Source organism: Macaca fascicularis, chromosome 1, assembly GCF_037993035.2.
Source record: "Macaca fascicularis isolate 582-1 chromosome 1, T2T-MFA8v1.1".
Lineage (NCBI taxonomy): Eukaryota > Metazoa > Chordata > Mammalia > Primates > Cercopithecidae > Macaca > Macaca fascicularis.
Genome location: NC_088375.1, coordinates 59,979,166 through 60,001,612, shown reverse-complemented (window position 1 = coordinate 60,001,612; position 22,447 = coordinate 59,979,166). Strand labels below are relative to the sequence as shown.

The window sequence follows — 22,447 nt, the reverse complement described above, 5'->3', positions numbered from 1 at the left end:
TCCGAATTAGGGAACTAAATGATGTTATTTCTTGAAACAGAGCATGTGGAGAAGGAATATGCATGGGAGATGATGGGCTTACTTTGAGAAATGTTCAGTTTGAAAGTTTGAAGCCCCGTGAGTCATGCAAGTGGAGACTCCAATAGGTCGTTCATTGTACCAATCTAAGCTAAAGCTAAGGCTTGAGAACCATCAGTTCACAGGTAGTTACTGAGTCCACAGGCAGATGAGAAACTCCCAGGGAGAAACTGAGGCACAGATAGGGCAGAGCCCCCAAAGAATTGTGCCATTTATAGGATGGCCAGGGGAAGAGGAGCTTGCAAAGAGAATCGAGGAGTGACTAGAGAGGAGAGATCTAGGAGAAGGGGTTCTCCTTACAGAAGGCACAGGAAGAAAGGACTTTAAGGAGAGAGCGGGCAACATTATCACATGCTGCTATGCAATCAAATAAGGGCCGGAAAGCACCTTATCAGAAGGGTAAGAATGCTTCACCTGTTGATGAAGAACTGATGGACACCACTGGCGTGGACTGTGAAGGGGAGGAGAGAGCGAAGTCAGGAGTCGGCTGCAGTGGAGCCTCAGTGAGTGGTACCGGTGGCCCTGCTGCTGAATGGAGATCAGCCTGAGGAAGGTGCCTGGTATCTGTCATGCAGGAGATGCTCAAAGAAAGTTTCTTTCCTCTTTCCCTCCATTCCAACTCCTGCCTTCTCTCCTATTCCCAACTGTGGTGCCTTGGCTCCCAGGATAGGGATGGGGCCAGGGTCACCTCTGCTGATGGTCCTCTGTGGCCTCCAGCCCCAGAAAGGTGCGCACTCCCTACTCACCATGCAATAAAGGCAGGACACCTTCCAGAGAAAAAGTGGAATTCTTCTAGGAAACATGGGGAGGGTAGAGAGAGCCAGACTTGCCCTATTTCCTTGGAGAAGAGATTGTTTTGCAAGGGGACAGCAACGATGTCCTCTCTGTGGGCTGCCAGGGCCCTGAAGGCACTGCATCCTTTCAGTGACTATCACCCCACAGCAGCACATCCCACCAAACACCATGGGCCTTGCTTCTCCCTCTCCATAGTCCAGACCCCTCCCAGGATCCTCAGAGCCCTCCAGACCAGGCCTTGCTGGAGTCATTTAAGGGAGAGCAGAGGAAGGAGCTGGCTCCAAGTCCCAAAACAGGTGTTAGGGTGGTGAGGGAGGGACGCAACTTTGGCAAGAGTCCCCCGGATGGGGTCACATTCCAGAACAACTGATCTTAGAGCCATCTGGTTGCAGTGGTCACAGAGGCTCATAAATAGATCATCCCCTTCCAGAGCCAAAGCATCTGCAGGCCTGGTCTGGGTTCCAGCTAGCTGCAGCATCACCACTGATTCACTGGGCGACACTGGGAAGTCACTTCCTTTCTCAACTGCTTGGTTTCCTCACCTGCAAAAGAGTCAGTTGGACTGAGTGACCTCCATGACGCCTTCCAGCCCCAGTATTCTAAGGTCCTGTGGTCTCAGGAGGGCAACCTCCACCCACGCAGCCTCAGCCGGTGGCCAGGGCAGGAGCCCGGTGTGCTTGCCGCCTTTTCCGGTTGCTGTGTGGATTTCCACCCTCCAGCAAGTGGCAGGCAGCCACCTGGGCTCCAACAGCTCATAAACAGATGGAAAATTACTCATACACTCTCGAAAAAGATCACACTTTCCCAGCCCCCGACCCTTCTTCTCTCATCAGGATGGCTGAGGCACAGGGGAGGAGGAGGGGGCAGGCAATGGCTCCAGGGGTGTGGCCAGTGGAAGGCTGCTGCAGGCCACAGGTGCTGGCTCCACTCTTCCTGGCTGCAGCCTGAGCTTTCTCTCACCTCTCTGGGATTCTCTAAGGATACTCCCAGAAAACATCATGAAGGGATCAGAGTGAGATGGTCATATACTTTCTCTTGCCCCCAGGCCAGGTGAGGAGAGTGTGACTCTAACATACCTTCCCAAGAAGGTACTCTAGCCTTTTCCCCTTTGTGTGGTATAGACAGCTAGGAAGTTCTTCCCAAAGTCTAACCTTTATCTGTCCAACTGCATCGCCCAAGAGGTCATCCAGTACCTTTCACTGCCTCCAAGTGGGTCCACAACCAAATCAGTCTAAACCTTACATTTCCATCCCACGTGTACAAGTGACTGCAGGGGTACAAAAAAGGGGTTCTAAGGGTTGAAGACTTTCTGCAGAAAGTCCTTAGGGCCTAGGGGACAGACCTACGGACAGCTGATAATGATTGCTGTCCATCTCAGCTGAGGTTGGGAGAGGATGCAGAATGTCCCAGAAGCTCCTGAACAAAAGAACAGTGATTCCCAATTTTGAATTGCATACTAATCCCCTGGGGGGTGGAAGGATGGGTCCTGTTAAAATGCAGAATCTGCATCAGCAGGTCTGAGGTTCTGCACTTACAACATACTCCCAAGTGATGCCGATGCTGCTGGCCCATGAAGCTCACTTTGAGGGGCAAGGATTGGAGCAGTGGCTCCCAAACCTAGCTCTGCATCAGAATCACCTGGGAAGATTTTTTTTTTTAATCCAGATTCTTGGGCCCCAGCCCTAAAGATTCCAGTTCAGGAAGTCTGAGAAGGGGTCTGGGGATCTACACTTTATAGCTTCCCTAGTGCTGTGAGGTAGACAGCTTTGGGAACTAGACCTCAAGGGTCCCTCACAGCTGCCCTTCTGCATAAAGTCATGGCTAAGAGCATGCATGAGCTTGGTATTCAGATGAACCATTTTACCAAGTGATCAATTCCCTATATCTTCACTTCCCCATCTATAAAAAGGGATCACAGGACCTCCTTTAGAGGCTTGTTGCAAGGAACGAGGTAGTCTGCCAAGGATTAGCCTAGAGCCTGGTAACATTGTAAGCACTCACCAAATATTAACTACCAATATGATTTTTATTACACACACTGCGCTTCACCTGGTTTTCATCATTTTAGTCAACTCTCTTTTAGCTTTTATATACACATTTTACATCATGTTCGCTTGCACTGACTTTTCTGTCACAGAAATTTAAGTGCACAGAATGGGAGAATGTATGGGAAGGGAGGGATGAAGATGGGGTCTTGGTGTATCTAATATTCCTACATCAGACCAAGAGCTGCTGAAAAGGCAGGGCCCTTGTTTTATTATTTATCTGAGTATCTCTTGTGTTAGGCATTTCAAGCACTCGTCAAAGTTTACAAAAACAAACAGATGGACAGAGGGATGGGGGATGGATAGATGGATGGATGGAGGGATGGGGAATGGATGGTGGATAGATGAAGGGAGAGAGGGATGGAGGGAGGGAGAGATAGGGATGGAGGAAAGGGGGATGGGTGGATGGAGGGAGGGATGGAGGAATGGGGGAGGGAGGGATGGGGGATGGATGAATGGATAGATGAAGGAAGGGAGGGATGGATGAATGGATGGAGGGAGGGAGGGAGAGACAGAGGCAGGGAGGGATGGGGGTGGATTAATGGATAGATGAAGGGAGGGATGGATGGATGGATGGATGGATGCATGGATGAATGGATGGATGGACAGAGACACACCAATAGTTTGGTCTCCTCTTCCCTCCTGACAGACCCAAAATTCAGGCCAGGGCTCTGCACTGGCATCAGCTGCTCAGGAAGGGGCAATAATACAAGAGTAAGGAGAGGTGAAGAGAAACCATGCCTCTGTCCTCTCCCCATGGGGGAGGGATCACCCACCTCCTGGCCCCGCCTGGGGGCTTAATTGCACCTACACCAAATCTGAGCTTTCAGTTCGCAACACCCGGGGTGCTCTTGCCTCAGGCCTTTCAGGCCTTGGCCTGCTTGAGCTCTGTGGGGCGCAGAGGGCAGGCACAGTCCAGTCAGAGGAGAACATTCTGGCCCAAGAAGGCCCCAGCACCATAGCCGGAGAGGGCCAGTAGGAAGGCTGAGGAGCCCCACAAGTCTGAGCTGAGGTGCCTCCGGTGGGGCCAAGGCCCCGCACTGCTCCTGGGTGGCCCAACTTGGGCCAACTCTGTCCCAGACCGGCATTTACGGCTGAATCACCCCTGATCCCCTGGACCAGCCCACCACGAACACTCTCCTAGCATCTCTCAGGAGCCAAATTACCCATGTTCAGACGCTTGTGGGCTACAGGGGGCTGCCCGTCCGCCCGCCCACCCACCCACCCACCCACCTCAGAGCAGCCTCTGCCCCAAACATATGTGGTAATCAACTCCCGGAACCTTGGGAAGATCCAAATACAGTAGCATATAATCACGGAGCCCAAAATAGCCATGCCAGGGAGGCCATCTGCCACCTCGTGCATCCCTGGGGACCCCTTGGCTGGGCCCTACAGCACAGCTGGGCCTTAGGGCCCTCTGGCTGGCAGGCAGGATGGGTGGTGCCAACAGGGTTCACAAGATCACCTGTACAGCTTGCAGGCAGATTTTGGAGGGGGCTTTTCCACAGCAGACTGGGCATCTTTAGGACGAGGCCTTAGATCAGAGCACCCCAGACCTCGGCCTTGTTGCCCTTGTTGCTCCCTTCTCCATCCAGCTCTGGGCCTCACTTGGCCAGATGCCCCCATGGTGGGCACAGCCGGCTCAGGGCTACTGCCCACTCTAATCCTCCTGTTTTCTTTTTCCTGACTCTAGCCTCAGCTTCTCACCCCTAAGTGCTCTCTCACAGGGTCCAGGCCCACTTCCCTTCCTCCCCTTGTAGTGGGTGAAATGGAGGACCCAGAAGATATACAACTCCCAGAACCTGTAAATGGGACCTTATTTAGAAAAGGGGCCCTTGCAAATGTATTAAGGATCTTGGGGTGAGATGGTCAGGATGATCCAGGTAGACCCTAAATCCAATGATAAGTAACCTTATCAGAGACCACAGAGAGACACAAAGAGAAAGAGGAGAAGGCCACATGAAGGCAGACGGCAGAGACTGGAGTGATGCAGCCACAAGGAACGCCAGCAGCCGCTGGAAGCTGGAAAAGGCAAAGAAGGACGCACCCCTAGTGCCCTCAGAGGTACCGCAGCCCTGCTGACACCTTGATTTAGAACTTCTGGCCTCAGAACAATGAATGAATGCATTTCAATTGTTTTAAGCCACCCAGTTTTTGATGTTTTGTTAAGGCAGCCCTGGCATACCAATACCACATCCTTTTCTTCTATAACAATGGTCCTTAATTTTCAGTGTGTGTCAGAATTACCTGGAGAGCTTGTTAAGATACAGGTGGCTAGGCCGGGCATGGTGGTTCAAGCCTGTAATCCCAGCACTTTGGGAGGCCAAGGCAGGCAGATCACGAGGTCAGGAGTTCGAGACCAGCCTGGCCAGCATGGTGAAACCCCATCTCTATTAAAAATACAAAAAATTAGCTGGGCATGGTGGCACGCGCCTGTAGTCCCAGCTACTTGGGAGGCTGAGGCAGGATAATTGCTTGAACCCGGCAGGTAGAGGTTGCAGTGAGCCGAGATCGTACCACTGCACTCCAGCCTGGGCGACAAAGCAAGAGTCTGTCTCAAAAAAAAAAAAAGGCCGGGCGTGGTGGCTCACGCCTGTAATCCCAGCACTTTGGGAGGCCGAGGTGGGCGGATCACAAGGTCAGGAGATCGAGACCATGGTGAAACCCCGTCTCTACTAAAAATAGAAAAAATTAGCCGGGCGCAGGGGCGGGCGCCTGTAGTCCCAGCTACTCAGGAGGCTGAGGCAGGAGAATGGCGTGAACCCGGGAGGCGGAGCTTGCAGTGAGCCGAGATTGCGCCACTGCATTCCAGCCTGGGCGACAGAGCGAGACTCCGTCTCAAAAAAAAAAAAAAAAAAAGACTTTTTTTTAATTCTCATCGTTAGTCCTTCACCCAAGGACAATTTCCTTGTCACCGCCCGCCCCCACCACCAACCCCATGATGTCTTCCTCCTTTCCTTGGTGCTCAAGAGATCCAAAAAAAATGACTCCTTGAGAAAAATCCCCAATTTCATGCACAACAGGCTCCTTCTCTTGGAATCACCCAGGCCTCCCACTTGGGCCCTCTTGGAGATTTGCTTCCAGGAGGCCGTGAGTGGTAAGGTCAGTCATGGTTGGGCTCTTCTCCCGACACCACAAGAGCCTCCTTAGCTCCATCCCAGCTTTATCTCTAACCCACTGGGGAATCTCAGGAAAGTCACCTCCTGCTCTACACCTCCCCTGCAGGTCTGTCTGTAAAATGGGGCGATAACTGCATTGCTACTCCTCACAAGGGAAGATAGAAGAGCCATTTCTGGTGAAAAGCTCCTAGAAATGTCTTAATGCTGTTCGTAAGAAGATGGTTATTAGGCATGACCAGCCTCAGGCGCTCTCTTGTGGACTCTTTGAGGGTGCTGATCAAGGCCAAGGGTCTCAGGGCTCAATGCTGATACTACAGTGTTCACATCCCCTACCTCCCCAGGCAGCCAGAACCATTCCCTCAACCCAGGCTCCCCTTAACTCTAGAATACCTAGGGTAATGACAGAAATAGGGCAATCCAGGAGCCCCAGGCATGCCCCAGCAGAGCTCACAACCCAAGGTCAGCTCTGAGAGCAGGTGCCCTGGAAATACCATGGTTCCCGAGCCCCACTGATGGGCAACTTCCCAAGGCTTGTCATCTCATTCAGCCCACCTCAGAATTGCTTGAGAGGCAGCCCAGCACCACAGTCAAATGCATGGACTCTGGGCCAGGCTGCCTGACTTTTGACCCTGGCTCTGCTCTAAGTCACTTTATGGCTCTGTGCCTCAGTTTACTCCTCTATAAAATGGGGATGATAAGATATCCAGCAGTAGTCATCCCAGAGAAGTACTGTGAGGATTAAGTGAGAAAATAAATGCAATGGCTTGCACATGGAAAGTGCCATGTAAGTGTTGGTGATTGTTGTTCGCCTGCCCTTGGGCTTTAGTCTGGGGGTACCATAGCCCTTTGGAGGGGGATCAGAGGCAAGAGATGAGGGAGACCTGCTCAGAGGTCCCTTGCTTTTGGTTCTCTCTGGGAACACTGCCAATCCCTCCTAAGAACTCCAGCACTGGACAAAATGGTTCAGCCATTTTCTCCTGGAGCAGCTCAGGTCTTTCCTCCTCATCTCAACTCACAGCATTCCCAGGAGACTGGAAGGGTTCAAAAAAGATACTTTCCATTGCACAGTAAGGGAAACTGAGACCCAGAGAGAGCAAGCACCCAGTAAGCATAAACAATTCAAGAGCAGAGCCAGTAACCCCACTAGGAAGTTCCTGTACCTCTATGCATGACATTCACTTGGGACACCTGTCTGCCAATTATCCCACTGGACGCTCTCCTTTTAGAGATAGAGAACCTTGGGCTCAGAGAGAGGAAGTGACTTGCCATGGCCTCGTAGCTAGTTAGTGATAGAGCTAGGACTTGAACCCAAGTCTCTGGATCCTAAAGATTATAGCTTTAGGAGATGCATTAAAGGATAGGGGTTAAGAACCTGGTACTTTGGAGGTGGAGCTAAACTAAGTTCCAGCTCTGTTACATCCTAGCTGTGTGACCTCAGGCAAGTTGCTTAACTCCTCTGGGTTTTAGTTGCCTCATCTATAAAATGGGAATAACAGACACTATTTACAGGGCTTTGGGGATTAAATGAGATATACGAATGTGCTTAGCATATTGAAATGTGCGAAGAGGGAGCCACTCCTCCTTCCCATGTCACCTGAGCCCAGCTGCCTTCCTTGGCCCACAAGCACACCAGCACATCATTTATCCACCCTGGCTTCTCCACCTGTTTCCTGTCAATTTGTTTTGGATTGGCTGGCCTGGGCTGAGAGGGTTGGGATAGTTCTGCCTTGGGTTTCAGTTTGGAGTCTGATACTGCTCTTGATGCATTTCCCCGGCTCTAGACAATGTTTGCTAGTTTCATGGGGCTGTCCTTCGCAATTATGCATTTCCCCCCTAGAGTATCCAGGCTTGGGCTGTTTGGCTGTTTTCTCCCATTTATTCTTGCCACTGTGCTTTTCCAACTCTTCTCCTGGGACCAGCCCGCTGGAGTTCCCCAGGACCCAGACCAGCACAGCCCCCACTTCTTCTGCTTTGCCATGTTGTCTCCCCCTTGCCCTGCCTCACCCCCACCCAGTTTCTATTTTCCCCCAGGCTCTGCTGGCTTCCCGCGGTTTCTCTTGGCCTTGGCTCAAGCCTGGCATGACATGTCTGGCATGGCCATTCTCCCCCCTCCCACACTGGTGAGGGAGGAAGCAAGTGTATCCAAGGAGGAAGGTATTGTGGAGCTGGGTGCTGCCTGCTCAGGTGCCAAGCCAAACAGTTTGTGCACCACATACAGCTGGGTCCCTGGGCCTAGAATGCCTGACTGGCCCCTGTTCCCTAGCCCTAGCCCCACTCCTCACTCACACAAACCTACCTCTTACTGTGCCCCCATCTGGTTCTAGCTGGTAGAAAGGGGACCACAGGACTGAACCTTCCCTGAGGCTCCAGGAATGTCCAAAAGAGTTTGCTTAGGTCCCTAAGTGGGCTTGGTCTGATCTGGGAACACATCACCCTAGAAGGGGCACGGTCAGGGGGTGCCCCTGATCTATTGATTTCCAACAGGAAAGACATTTCCATTTGCTGGTACTCCTTGGGAAGCAGGGAGGTTCACCTAATGAGAGCCATCAAAAGGTAGCTTCTCTTGTAGCCTTTGGAGTTCAACAACTGGGTATAGGCCTGCCATGCCCACTCACCAGCTCTCACTTTGGAAGAGGCCCTGAACTTGTCTGCCTCTATTTCTTCATCTGATAACAGAGATGACAATGATTACAGAGGGGTTTCTGTGAGGAATAAATCAGATAATACATGTAGAACTTCTCATGTAGTTTTAGGGGAGCTTTAGCCCGGCCTTGGACATTAGTCTGGGGGCACAACAGTCCCTTGGAGGAAGGTCAGAGGTGTGGAATGATGGATCTCTGCTGGCACACAGGGAAGTCCAAAAAACTGTCATTTTTTTCCACTGTCTCCTTTCAGCCTAGCCACCTGGGCCTGCTTTTACTGTCACTAAGACGGAAGGACCTGAATGAGGTAGAGGAGCACCTTACTGTGGGGCCTGAGGCGGTCTCTCCCTGAATCTCCCAATTTCCAAACACTTAGAACATAACATCTACATAAAGAATCTTTGAGCTAGATTACGGACCTCCCCTCTTCCCACCAACACACACACTGATGTCCTGCAGGTCAACTGACCAATTTTCCAGGTTCTCTAGGATACTTGGTCATCCTGCCTGCAGGCACCACAAACTCAACATGTCCCGGAGGGGCCTCAGCACATCCCCTTTCCCTGCACCCTCCCCAGAGCACTCACCTTCTGCAGTTCATTCATTCTTTCACATCTTTTTTTTTTTTTTTTTTTTTTCTGAGACAGAGTCTTGCTCTGTTGCCCAGGCTGGAATGCAGTGGCACAATCTCGGCTCACTGCAACCTCTGCCTCCCAGGTTCAAGTGATTTTCGTGCCTCAGCCTCCCAAGTAGCTGGGATAACAGGCACCTGCCACCACGCCCAGCTAATTTTTTGTATTTTTAGTAGAGATGGGGTTTTGCCATGTTTGCCAGGCTGGTCTTGAACTCCTGAGCTCAGGTGATACACCTGCCTCAGTCTCCCAAAGGGCACGCCTCTCACAGGCGTGAGCCACTGCGCCCAGCCTACACGTTCTTAATAAGCTCTTACCACGTGCCAGACTCTTGCTGATGGTACACCCTGATGTCAAAGCCCAAGAACTGGGTGTCAGTTGAACTTCTCCTCTCCCTCAGCTCCCACATCCAGTCAGCATTATTACTACTAATGATCATTGTAGAAGTAGCAACAAAAGGTGCTGTTCTAATTCTTTTATGTATATTAAATGATTTCATTCTATCCTGTTGAGATACATAGATACTATTATCGCTTCCATTTTACCGATGAAGAAATGGAAACGCAGAGGGTAAGTAGTCTGCCCAGGGTCTTATAGGCAGTAAGTGAGTAAGTGAAGGAGCTGAGAAGTGAACCCAAACAATCCGACTCCAGAGTCTCACTGGAATGACTTCTAGATATTTCTAGTTTGTCCACTTCTCCTTTCACCACTGCCCCTGTCTGTCTTTCCCTTGGCCACTACATGCTGCCTTGGTTTAGGAGCCTCTTCACTGACTTCCCCACCTTCAGACTGCCCCCTATAACTGCTGCCAAGGTAACTTTTCAAAGACACAAACCCTATCACCACCTTGTTTTCCTGCTAAAAGCCCTCCCATGGCTCCCCGCTGTCTTAAGAATAAAGTCCAGGCTGGGCACGGTGGCTCATGCCTGTAATCCCAGCACTTTGGGAAGCTGAGGCAGGTGGATCACGAGGTCAGGAGATCGAGACCATCCTGGCTAACATGGTGAAACCCCGTCTCTACTAAAAATACAATCAAATTAGCCAGGCGTGGTGGCAGGCGCCTGTAGTCCCAGCTACTCCAGAGGCTGAGGCAGGGGAATGGCGTGAACCCGGGAGGCGGAGCTTGCAGTGAGCCGAGATTGCGCCACTGCACTCCAGTCTGGGCAACAGAGCGAGTCTGCGTCTCTAAATAAATTAGAATAGAATAGAATAGAATAGAATAGAATAGAATAGAATAGAATAGAAGTCCAAATCCTTAGCAAGGTCCTGCCTACTTTTCAGGTAAGACCACTTCTAACTCCAGATCTTTCCCCACTACTGCCCTTCCCACCAGCCGCCCAACACACACACACACACACACACACACACACACACACACACACACACACACACACACACACACACACACAGAGTTCAGCCAGCCAGACTCACTTCCTTCCAAATTCTCTAGAATTTACTTGTTTCTGAAAGATTCTCCCCGGGGCCTGAAAGCTTGAAGGGATTAGTAACTCCTCCCTTCTCAGGCCCAGTTGCAAGGCGCACGGCTACTTGCGCCAGCAGCGTGCACCAGCAATATAGCAGAAGCAGGAAAAGAGGCGGCCGGATGACACTTACCCCGAAGATCGAGAAAGAGGCCATCCAGGTACCATGTAGCAGTTACGTCAGACTGAGACACCTCCTGTTTACAGGAGACTATAAACTCCCTGCCCCATCCTCACTTGAGGCTGACGCCATTTTAGGCCTCAGCCCATCTGCCCCCAGGCCTGGTTAAAACAGCACGTTGCTCCACACCACCTCGTGTTATCTGTTGGCAAGCTCTCGGGATTCCAACCGATACAAGAACCTTTCAGGTTCTTTCTTAACTTTGTGCCTTTGCAGCGTGTGCTGTTCCCTCTGTCTGAAACGGCATTCCCCGCCTCTTCACCTGATTCATACTAATCTTTCAATGCTCAACTCTGGTTCTGGCACCTCAAAAAATTTTGTTAAAAAAATGGACCTGGGTGCCATAATCGCAGCACTTTGGGAGGCCGAGGCAGGTGAATCACGAGGTCAGGAGTTTGAGACCAGCCTGGCCAATATGGTGAAACCCCGTCTCTACTAAAAATACAAAAATTAGCCAGGCGTGGTGGTGCGCACCTGTAGTCCCAGCTACTTGGGAGGCTGAGGCAGAAGAATCGCTTGAACCCAGGAGGTGGAGGTTGCAGTGAGCTGAGATTGCACCACTGCACTCCAGTCTGGGCGACAAGAGCGAAAACTCCGTCTTGAAGAAAAAAAAGAAAAAAAGGATCAGGCTGGGCACAGTGGCTTACTCCTGTAATCCCAGAACTGTGGGAGGGGAGACCAAGATAGGTGGATTGCTTGGGCTCAGGAATTCGAGACCATCCTGGGCAAATATGGCAAAACCAAAACCCTGTCTCTACAAAAACATACAAAAATTAGTTGGGCATGGTAGCGCACACCTGTAGTCCCAGCTACTCCGGAGGCTAAGGTGGGAGGGTGGCTTGAGCCTAGGAGGTGGAGGTTGCAGTGAGTTGAGATCAGGCCACTGCACTCCAGCCTGGGTGACAGAGTCAGACCCTTTCTCAAAACAAACAAACAAACAAACAAACAGAGGATCAATGACTGGTTAGGTGAACAATCTCACAATAACATCATCATACGTTATAGCTGTATGAAGTCTTTTTTTTTTTTTTTTGCAAATCCCCCTCACATTGACTTTATATTTGATCTTCCCAACACCCTATGAGGCAGGGAAGATAATTATCCCCCACTTGAAGATGGAGAAACTGAGGTGCAGAGAGGCAAATGATACAGTAGTCAAGATCAGAGCCAGGACTTGAAGCCACATTTTTTGTCACACAGGCCAGTGCTCTTCTTGCAGGATTGCAAAAAGCAAAATCTACTCATCTGCCTTATAACTGGGGGAGTGGGGGACTTGACCTCTGTCCCCTGCCCTGTTATGCCCAGGCAAAGGAGAATAATGGGGCTGAAAGTGGAAGCTAATGGTCTGGTTCTCCCAGCCACAAGGGCTGCCCACTTCTCAGAAAGTGTAGGGAAAATTGTCTGCATTGCCCAAAAGCTCCATGTCTAGTCTGAAAGCAAGACCTTTAGAAGCCCCAAGAACTCAGAATATGTGATTCACGATTAAAAAAAAAAAAAAAAAAAAAAAGTAAACTTAATTAACAACCTTAAAAGTGTGAAGAAGTCCAATGAAAGTCTAATTTTTTTCCCTATGAAATCCTCTTGAGACTGTGGATGAAATGTCAAATTCTTCTCACTCCTCCTCCCTTATTTTTGGATGTCCCTGCTGTGCCGGTGCCCTAGGCAAATGTTTAGTCTGCCCTGCGGGTGGGGAGCAAGCACAGGCTTGCCTGGCCTCTGGTCTTCCGACATTGGCTTCTAGGGGCACACTGGTTTGCCTGGCCCTGTCCAGGGGTGAGGCTGGATGGGAGAGGAGAGGGCTGGGGCCAGACGCCCAGCACTCATTGGGAAGTGGGGGTGGAAGCTGAGAGAGTGCGGGGAGGCAGGTTCTGCCACTGGGGCTGATTGATTGAGCAGCTGAGGATTGCCAGAGACCATGCCAGAGGCAGAAAGGTAGAGGGCACCCAGGGAAGGAGTAGGAGAGGAAAGCCCTCACCACAAGTGGGTGTGGCACGGCTGCTAGCCAGGACCCCCACAGCTGGCCCTCTGCATAAGGTGGAATGGGGCCTAAATATCAGACATGGGAAGGAAAGTCACCTTTTCCCACCTCATTTCTCCTTCCACCCAAGGAGAAGTCAGAAGTTGTCTGACTTCCACATCCACAGACTGAACAGCGTCAAAGGCTGAGAATATGAGAGGCCTTTGTCCGGACACACTGCATGCCCACTATAACTCAGTTTCCCCCACTAGCTAACTGCTGTGCCCCAATCCTGCCCCCCAACTTTGACTTCTCCCAAAATATCTGTTCACTTTCCCATCGGATGAAGTTGTACCTGATAATTAAGTTAGGTTCATCAAGCATGTATGAGGCACCTACTGTGTTCCAGGCCTTGGGCTGTGCACTATGTGGATGAAGCCCAGCGGCTCCCACTGGGCTGGGTTACATCACCCTGGAGCACCTGCTCCCGCTTCCACCCTCAGGCTGGGTCTGGCTTCCACCCTCAGGCTGGGTCTGGCTTCCACGATGCCCCTGCTGGACAAGAAGGGAACTACAGGGCTCTTTGGCGAGAGGGATCTATTATGGGTGGCCTGTGAGTCCCTGAGGGCAGTCCCACCCCCAAGTAGAGAAAATGAGTATCTGAGCCTAGCTTCCTTCCCACCCACAACAGAGCCCGGGGCAAGAGCAGGCTAGGTAGAGGAGACAGCCCTTTCCTGATGCTTATTTTGGGCATCAGTCTCCACCCCTAACCCCAGGCTCCAATGGCAGAACGCCAGTCGCCCCAGGACCGCTGCCCTGGTGGCCTCACCTAGGGAGGTCCCATTCCCATAGTCCCCCAGTAGGGCCTGGGAGCCCTCCTTTCCTGAAATACGCATAGGAGTGTACACATCCACACACTGATGGCAACAGAAAACCCTGGAGAAACCAAAGCCAGGAGTGGCATGCTGTCTGGAACGTGGTCTGGAAGAGGGGGGCCTGCAGAGGAAAGGGAAAGCTGAGGCAGGGGGCCCTGGGCTGTGACTCAGGCCCCAGGAAGCTGGTGACTCCCAGACCGGCCCTCTAATGACTCACAGCGACTGCAGGCTCGGCAGCTCCCACAGTGCCTCTGCGGGGATTCCTCCCAGCTGGTTGTTCTGAAGCATCCTACGGGGAAAGAGAAAGGGCTTTAAGGACCCACATGGCATGCAGAACTGGGTTGGGGGTGCTGACTCCTCCCTTGAACCCCCAGCCCCAAGCCAGACCTCTCCTTCCCACTCCAGCCTCAGAGCCCCAGAGAGAGTCTGCTCCAGCAGACTTGTTAGTGCAGATTCAGAGGCTGCTGAGGTCCCCTGGGGGGTTGTACATGGGGCAGAGAGGCCCAGTGTCCAGGGAGAGCATCTCAGAAGGGACCCTAGGATGAGGCAGGGGTGAAGAAGACCATGGAGAGGAAGGAGAGAAGGCGTTCTGAAGTCAGAGTACTTGGGATTCTGTTAAAGTTTGGTCAGTAAGGATGTGGGAAAATGTAGGTTGTCAGTTTCCCTGTCTATTCATCTGAAAGGCTAAAGGTTTCTTTGTGGAAGGGGAGGATGTGGATGAGGGTAAGGCTGCCCTTAGGGTGTCAGGGCCCCGGGCAGATATAGTTTTTTGAGCATTTGTCTATAGGAACAATTCAAAGTACCCCAGATGAGTGTATCTGCACTATTCTCATGGCCCAGTCTCACCTAATCCCTCAAAGAAGTGCTGTGCCAGCCAGTGAAAATGATCTGCTCACTAGCTGCCCTGTGGGAACCAGGACCCAAGCCCCAAAACCCCACAATGACCCTCCAGGCCTTTATATCCAGAAATGAGAAGGAGAGCACACAGCGAGTTCATGGAAGAGCTGGGGAAGCAGGAAAGGAGAAAGTTGCTGACTGCCCTGGGCACAGTGAGTAAGCCCTACCCTAGGAGACTCAACCACCCCTTTATGGTGTATCCATCCATCTTTCAGAGGGGGAACCTTGGTCCACAATTGTTCAGGTAATTCCACACTTCAGGAAGAGTAGCCCATTTTCTGGTCCTTCAGTTTAATAATAGCGATGGCTAATGTGCCAGGTCCTGGTCTTAGGACTTGTATTAATTCAAAATTACCCTTGTTATAACTCCAACAGATAGGAATTATTATCATCCTCATGCTGAGGGTGCATACAACTGATAAGTGACAGAGCTGGGCTTTGAACCCAGAGGGTTTGGGTCCAGAGTCTAGACACTTAGGGTCCAGAGTCTAGACACTTAACCATTACACCACAGCATCTATCATAGTGGTGGGATACAGCAACAGCTAGAAAATGCTGAACAGTAAGATGATGAGCCTGAGTCGTTATCCACGCCTCCTATGTGATGTCCTGGTTAGAGTCACATGTCATCTCTCTTAAACTCCTCTTACGGGTATGTGAAAATCTCAAATATGAACCCAATCTCAGCATCACAAGAACAAAAGAATGCTGAGCTCACTGTGGGAATGGGTGGGGATAGGAGGAGCCCTTCATAGAGGCAAGGCTACAGAAGGGACAACAAAGAACAAAGACAGACTTTGGGGACCCCTGGGATTGGGTTCCTCCTTGCCACCCCAAAGGGTGGGGAAGGGGCAAGGGCCACACAGGGGAAGGGCCTGGATGCAGGAAGGGGCAGAGCCCAGGGCTCTGAGCAGCTGGAGGGCTCAGCCCCTTTCCATGCAAACTCTGTGTTCCTGAAGGTCTGCTGGCCTCCAGTGGCCCCTTCAATCCAGCCTCCACCAAGTGCCAGAGGGGCCTTTCCAGTTACAGCGTGTTGCTTCAGGGTTGGAATTCAAACCTGTGTCTCTTGGGCTTCCTTAAAGTATAGTTGTCACAGGTGCAGACTCTGAAGTCAGACAGCCCTGATCCACATCCTAACTCTGTTGCCTCCAGCTGTGTGATAGTGTGCAAGCTACTTAAGCACCATGGGCTTTAGTTTTCTCATCTATAAGTTGGGGGTGATACTGACCTCATGCACTGATTGTGTGGATCAAATAAAATCACCCCTGTAAAGCACTCAATGGCAGTGTCTCACACAGAGGACAAGTTCAATAGCACATTCACTGATACTATAAATTATCATGATTAGTATCTGGTCTCAGTGTTACCACTTACTGCATGACTTGAGTAAGTCACTTCCTCTCCACTCTCTGGACCTTGATTCCTTCATCTTTCAAAGGAATAGGCTGCCAGAAGGTGCATAAAGCCTCACTCAGTGGTGACATCCCATCCAGGACATCTCCTGCCCTCTGCCCTGCTTAGTGTTTCTACCCTCCCAGCCATCCTGACTTCTTTCATCTAAAGGATGGGCCTTCACTTCCCATCTCAGGGGCCTACCTTGATTCTCATGCAGAAGCCTGAGGGTGCTTGGAGCAAGAATACAAGAGAAATGATGGCTGAGAAAGCAGGGGGTCACAGGCTGCTCATGCCTCTTCACAGGCCCCACTCCTCCAGGGGCCCAGGAGGCTACATCTGGTCACTGCACAGGTGAGCCTGAGCTCCAAGAGGCCCCTCAATGCATCTCTACCTACATCACCTCCTAAGATTCCTCCATCCTTTCCTTTGTCAAATCCCAGAGAGAGATCTAGAAAGAGCTTTAAGGTTTCTGTATTGTACCTCCTACCAATGCAGACACTGCAACATCTTCTCAGGGCACTTAATTTTCCTTCTAGTGCCAGGGAACTCATTGTCTCCCCCAGACAACTCATCCCATGCCAGACAGTCTGATCATCAGAAAGTCCTTTTATTCATGGAATCAACACCCATCAAGCTGGAGGTCAGCATGGCAGTCAGCTTTGGCCCTGACCCATTTCTCTTGATGTTCCTGGTCTCACTTGCCAGCCATCATTCTTTTATTGAACTACAACTGGGTTATAAAGCTTGGAAGAAAACAGCCCTTTGTTTTCCAAGATGAGGAGGCGAAGGCTCAGAGAGGGAAAGTAACTTGCCCTAAGTTACAAAGCAAATTAATGGCAGAATCAAGACTAGGATTCAAGTCCTGTCTCTCAGGCCAGTGCTTTTATGACGACATTTTCCTACTTCTCTTTCTAGCCCTGGTTCTATATGGAGAGGCAGTCTATCTAATCCAGTGGTTCTTAGCCCTGGTTGTACATCAGAATCAACAGACAAGGTTTTAACATTTTTTTTTTGTAGAGATGGGGTCTTGATTTGTTGCTCAGGCTGGTCTCAAACTCCTGGGTTCAAGCGATCCTCCTGCCTCAGCCCTCCAAAGCACTGAGATTACAGGCATGAGCCACTGCACCTGACCTCTGGGATGATTTTTAAAATCCCAATGCCCAGGTCACACTGAAGCCCAGTTAAATCTCCGGGGCAAAGTCTCTGGGGAAGGAATATGAGGCATCACTAGCAAGCTCCCAGCTGACTCTAACATGCAGACATTGGTCCAGTAGAAGTCTAGTCCTCAGCACTCCTCCCCTCCTCACACATGTGAAGTACCTCTCTGACCAGAGAGGCATTTAGGGGCAGGAACCATGAGTGTCATGTCCAAAGGTATAAAAGAGGTGATCCACCAGTGGTTTCCAAATGCTCCTTTAGTTCTGTAGAAGTGCTTGGGGGTTATGGGACGGGTAGGTAAGACACAGCTTGGAGTGTACCACCCTCTTTACTCGCTTTAACCAGAGACCTCCTTCATCTGTTTTATGTATTGAGACGTCGACACAAAATGCCTTTTTTTTTTTTGAGACGGAGTTTTGCTCTTGTTGCCCAGGTTGGAGTGCAATGGCGCAACTCTCAAGGAGGTGGCTCACTGTACTCCACCTCCCAGGCTCAAGTGATTCTCCTGCCTCAGCCTCCTAAGTAGCTGGGATTACAGGTGTGTGCCACCAAGCCCTGCTAATTTTGTATTTCTGGTAGAGATGTGGGTTCACCATGTTGGTCAGACTGGTCTTGAACTTCTGACCTCAGGTCATCCACCTGCCTTGGCCTCCCAAAGTGCTGGGATTACAGGCATGAGCCACTGCGCCCAGCCCACAAAATGCTTTTGATTTTGTTTCCTTTTTTTAAAAAAAAAAAAATCATGTAAAGGGGTAATGTGCTGATGTTGTAACAAGGTCCAAGGGTGGCACATCTCACTCATGAGGGTGAACACTGATCATCACGTGTATGAAATACAAAGAATCTGTTTTAAGTTTCCACAGCTAAAAATGTTGGAAATTTTATTCTGACTCCTCCACTTTAAAAGGTGAGGAAATGGAGGCTCAGAGAGAGGAAATCTGAAATCCTTCTTAACACCTGTTCTGGGGTCTGGTGAGGCTCTGAGTCTGACCTCAAGGCTTCTGACTGCACATGAGATCTACTTCCTGTCATCCAGTCCCTTGAAAGACTGCCTCATGTACAGGGGTGATTCAGAGGGGGCAGCCTTCTCCCCTGAGCCAGGTTAGTGAGGCTCGGACAGAGCCCAGCACTCCCAAATGACCAGCATGTCCTTTCATGGGTCAGCTCAATTCAGTTCATCAACACTAATGGAGCCCAGACTCAGCCAGGCATGGTCACCGCCTAGCCAGGCGGAGAGTAAACACAGTTATTGTCAACTGAAGACAGTTCCATACAGGGTGAAAAGGGCTACACTAGAGGCTGGTTCAGGGAGATTTCCTCCAGGATGGGTCCCAGAGATGCTAACTCCCAACCACTCCTCTATGGCCTGGAGCCAGGGTTTCATGTGGGATGAACCCCAGCTGAGGAAGCAGGAGCTGCCTTCTAAGAGCCTTCGTCTTTATCAAGATGGCATGGGCTAAAAATCCACAGTCACAGACTTATAGGGATTTTGGGCTCAATCCAGGAGCAAGGCACCTGGGAAAATCTCCTGCCCAGTCTCTTGAGGGCAGGACGGGAGGCAGGTCCTCAGACTGTTACTCCAACTTCCCAGATCTGGGCCTGGTGAGAAGCAACTGAAGCCCAGCAGAAATCTTTCTAGATGCCAGGTCATCTTATGTCAGACCAATCTGGCATAAGGAGGGAGGAGCTTGTCTTCAGAGGTGGGAAGATGACCAAGCCTCAGGCCTCACCCAGCTCTCTGGGAGGGCAGCTCTGGGGAAAGAAACCTGTGATGGAGACAAGACAGGAAACTTCTGAGATAAAGACTGGAGAAGTCTGACACACACACGCACACATACATCCCCACACCCTTAGGCCGTAGGTCAAGATGCAGGAGCTCTGGCCAAAGCTGCCCCTGTGTAAAAACAGGTAGGACAGGAGCCCCCAGAGGCTCAGGCATTTTCCCACATGCCTAGGACAAAGGGAACTGTGGCTTCCCTTAGCACAGCTCCAGTGCTGAGCCAGGATGGTGAGACTAGTAATGGTTAAGACTAGCGTCTGGACCTTGCCAGCTCTACAGGACAGAGATAGCAGTGTGAGACCGAAAATTCCCCGCAGGGGCTGACTCTCTTGATCTGAGCCTGGCCAGAGCCTATGGGTTGAAGACTTAGAGAGCTCGCAGAGGAAGAAGAAGATCTTAAGAGTAATATTTCCAGGTCAGGCAGGGATGGGTGGGGGGTGGGGGGCGGTGGGAAAGACATGAGAGAGGGCTTCTGTCACAGTCATTTAAGAAAGGATCAGAGAGAGAATCTTCTTTATTTAATCCTTTGCCTCGGGAGAGAAGGACCAAGGCAGAGTGTCCCACAGGGAGAGCCCGGCCTCTGAAATAAGAAGAGGCCACTCAGATAAGGGTCCCAGGCCCAGAGAAGACTGGGGAGCAGCTAAGCTGACCGTCTCCTGGTACAAAAAATAGGTTATCATTATCACGGTGCTACTGCTCTATTTTTCTTGCAGCTCTGAAAAGAAAGCAATGGAAGGAACTACAAGGGAAATTGACATCAGACATCAGAGAGTAATTCATGCCTAGGATGCAGGTGGAATCTTCTGCTTTGAAGCATATAAGAGGATAATTCCCCAAGACCACCCAACCCATCCCTAAGGTAGAGAGGTTCTATAGGCCAAGGACTGACACAAAGGCTTTGGGGGACCAGGTGATCTTTGAGGATGGGGCAAAATGGGGCTCAATGGCAAAGTGGGGGAGTGGACAGCCTGGCTGTCCTCAGCTCCCATTCAACTCCTGCCTACAACCTCTCCCTGCTGCCCTACTCACTGAGCCAAGGGTGCCATTTGCAGAAAGGGGGGCGGGAGGCCTGTGGTTTCTCTGAAGCTTTGATTTATTGCCTAATGCAGGCAAAGAAGAAAGAGGAGGCTCATCTCTAAGCCGGAGTCTTAGGAATGGGACGTGAGTCTCACATCTTCTGAAGGCCCAGTAAACAGAGCCCTGCTCTCTAATCCAGACTGCAGGTCTGAGCCTGTCACTGGGCACAGACACACCACCAAGTAGGCCGCCTGCACTGTGTGTCTGTTTCAGAACGCCTCCCCTGCTCCCCAGGGCAGAGATGTTTATGGGGAGAGAGACACAGAGAGGAGACAGGAAGAAGCAGAACTGAGAGGCAGGGAATAGTGGGGCAGGGAGAGGGAGAGCAAGGTCTGAGACAGAGAAGGAGAAGGGGGAGACAAGGAGACTGAGGCTGGTGACAACAGGAGAGACCCAAGGACAGAGCAGAGATTAAGGGAAGGATAGAGACCAGAGAGCCTTGTGAGTCAGAGATTCACAGACAGAGGGGCCAGAGACCAACAACACAGGGAAAGGAGAAAGTGCTTAGATGTGGAGTGTTGACCTTGACCAGCTGGAAGCCTGGAGCTCATGGGCCAAGCGGGGTAGGACCACCACTAACCCATCAGCAACTCTGGTACATTGTTAAAAGATATCCCTTTCTGGGTGAATACAGCCCCAAGCCAGGGCACAGGACTGGGATTCAGCCCCTTCTCACTTCCTTAACCAGATGGTCTGGTGCAATGAACAACCTGCTCAACTGTCTGCAAGTCAAGTCAGGGGTAAGGGAGTAGCAGAGTTGGGAATGACTCACCACTTTAGGGAAGCCCCAACTGCTCATTCTATTGCTCCAACATCATTCCCCAATATCCTCCTTTTCTTCCCAAACCAGACCCTGTGGCAACGCACCCTCCCTGGGAACCTCTCCTATCTACCTTCAGTCCCTATGCATCTGCTTCCTCCCAATTCTTCTTACCCTCACTCATCATAAGAATATGAGGAGGCTTGGGGAGGACAGTCTTAGTTGGAACAAAGTGAGTCATGAGTTGGGATGGGAGGAGATTATGTCTCAGCCTTCCTTTCCCTGAAATGGGCAATCAGTTTGATGGCAAGTGGAAGCCAGGTGAAATAACAAAAGGTCCTCTCCAACTCTCACTTTTGCTTCAAAGGGAATAGGCAAAGGAGGAGCAGGGAGGAAGCAACCTGAAGACTGGAGGAGGGAATATGTTTACAGCCAGAATGGAAACTCTTGCTGCAGCCACAGAGACTAAGGTTGGGTTGCAAGGAGAAGAGCCAAAGAAAAGCCACCTGGATTTCCCCTCTCCAGAAACAGTCTTATCCCTTTCTTGGGCTAGAGGTCATGGGGAGAGACCTGTGGGTCTGTAACTGAACTCAGCCCCACAAAGACCTATGTCGATGGTCATTATACACTTTATTTTTTTTAATGTTTCACTTCCTTTTAGTGTGGCTGAATGTAGCAGATACAATTAAATGTTTGTTGACAAATCATAAAGTTTGTTACAGACAAGGTGAAGCAAAGAAATGGAAATAACAATTGAAACTGAAAGTGAAGATAAGGAAATAATAAGCAAGGCAGTGGTAAACCAAGACCTGGGTTCTGAAACTTTGATTTGCTCACAATTCTCAGTGCTGCAGCTTTATGTAAAATTTAGGTGTACCTATACTTACAGGATTTTCAGGCTGTAGAGACCAGAGAATGCTTGTCCTGGGATGTGTGAGAGATGGTTCCCAGAGAGACGCCTGGAAATCAGAGACAATGGTCAACGATGTTGGCAGGTAACCCAAGGAGGTGGTGACCTCCATAAGTCAGTGTCTTGGGATAGGGGAAGGGAGGGCGGTGGTAAGAACTACCATTTATTGAGATCTACAATGTGTTTAATACTTCACATGCATTGCCTCAGTTCTCACAATAATCCTGTAAAGTGCCTATTATTTTCCCCAAATTTCAGATGAGCAAACTGAGGCTAGGAGAAGTCAACCACATCCCCTAGGGGTCACAGAACCAGTCCATGGCAGAGCCTGGTGTTCTCGCCCAGACCTGACTAATTTCAAGGCTCACAGCCACAGTTTCCCCTCATCCTGTTCTGTACTAACCTGGATTACCCACCACCTGCTCTCAACTGTTGGACTGCATCATACGGTGTCATCAGTGGAGGGATGAGTACCAGGGGGTGTGTCTGTGTCTCTCCAGGCCCTAAACTACACAGCTAACCCCCACTAATCCAGGAGGGTTAGAAAACGGGGTGTTGTGATTCATCTAAGATTCTGGTCTAATTAAGCATTTCCACGTTTGTCAGGGGCAATCACCAGATCTAAAAGGAGCAAATGCAATGAAATACACTCAATGCTGAAACCT

General features: G+C 50.6%; 1 protein-coding gene and 1 non-coding gene across 7 annotated transcripts in view; both read right to left on the bottom strand.

Moving 5' to 3' along the window:
• Positions 1 to 22,447, bottom strand: part of LGR6 (leucine rich repeat containing G protein-coupled receptor 6) — a 123,604-nt gene that overhangs the window by 68,561 nt on the left and 32,596 nt on the right. For all 6 annotated transcript variants that reach the window (XM_005540429.5, XM_045395003.3, XM_065539610.2 and 3 more), the window contains exons 3-4: positions 21,760 to 21,831; positions 14,023 to 14,094 (exon numbers count right to left, since the gene is read on the bottom strand). In XM_005540429.5, coding sequence (XP_005540486.3) covers positions 14,023 to 14,094; positions 21,760 to 21,831 — 144 coding nt within the window. The remainder of the gene's footprint in view (positions 1 to 14,022; positions 14,095 to 21,759; positions 21,832 to 22,447) is intronic.
• Positions 17,999 to 18,099, bottom strand: LOC123571246 (small nucleolar RNA U13). Its single transcript, XR_006695428.2, has one exon. It is a non-coding gene; the product is annotated as a small nucleolar RNA U13 (small nucleolar RNA).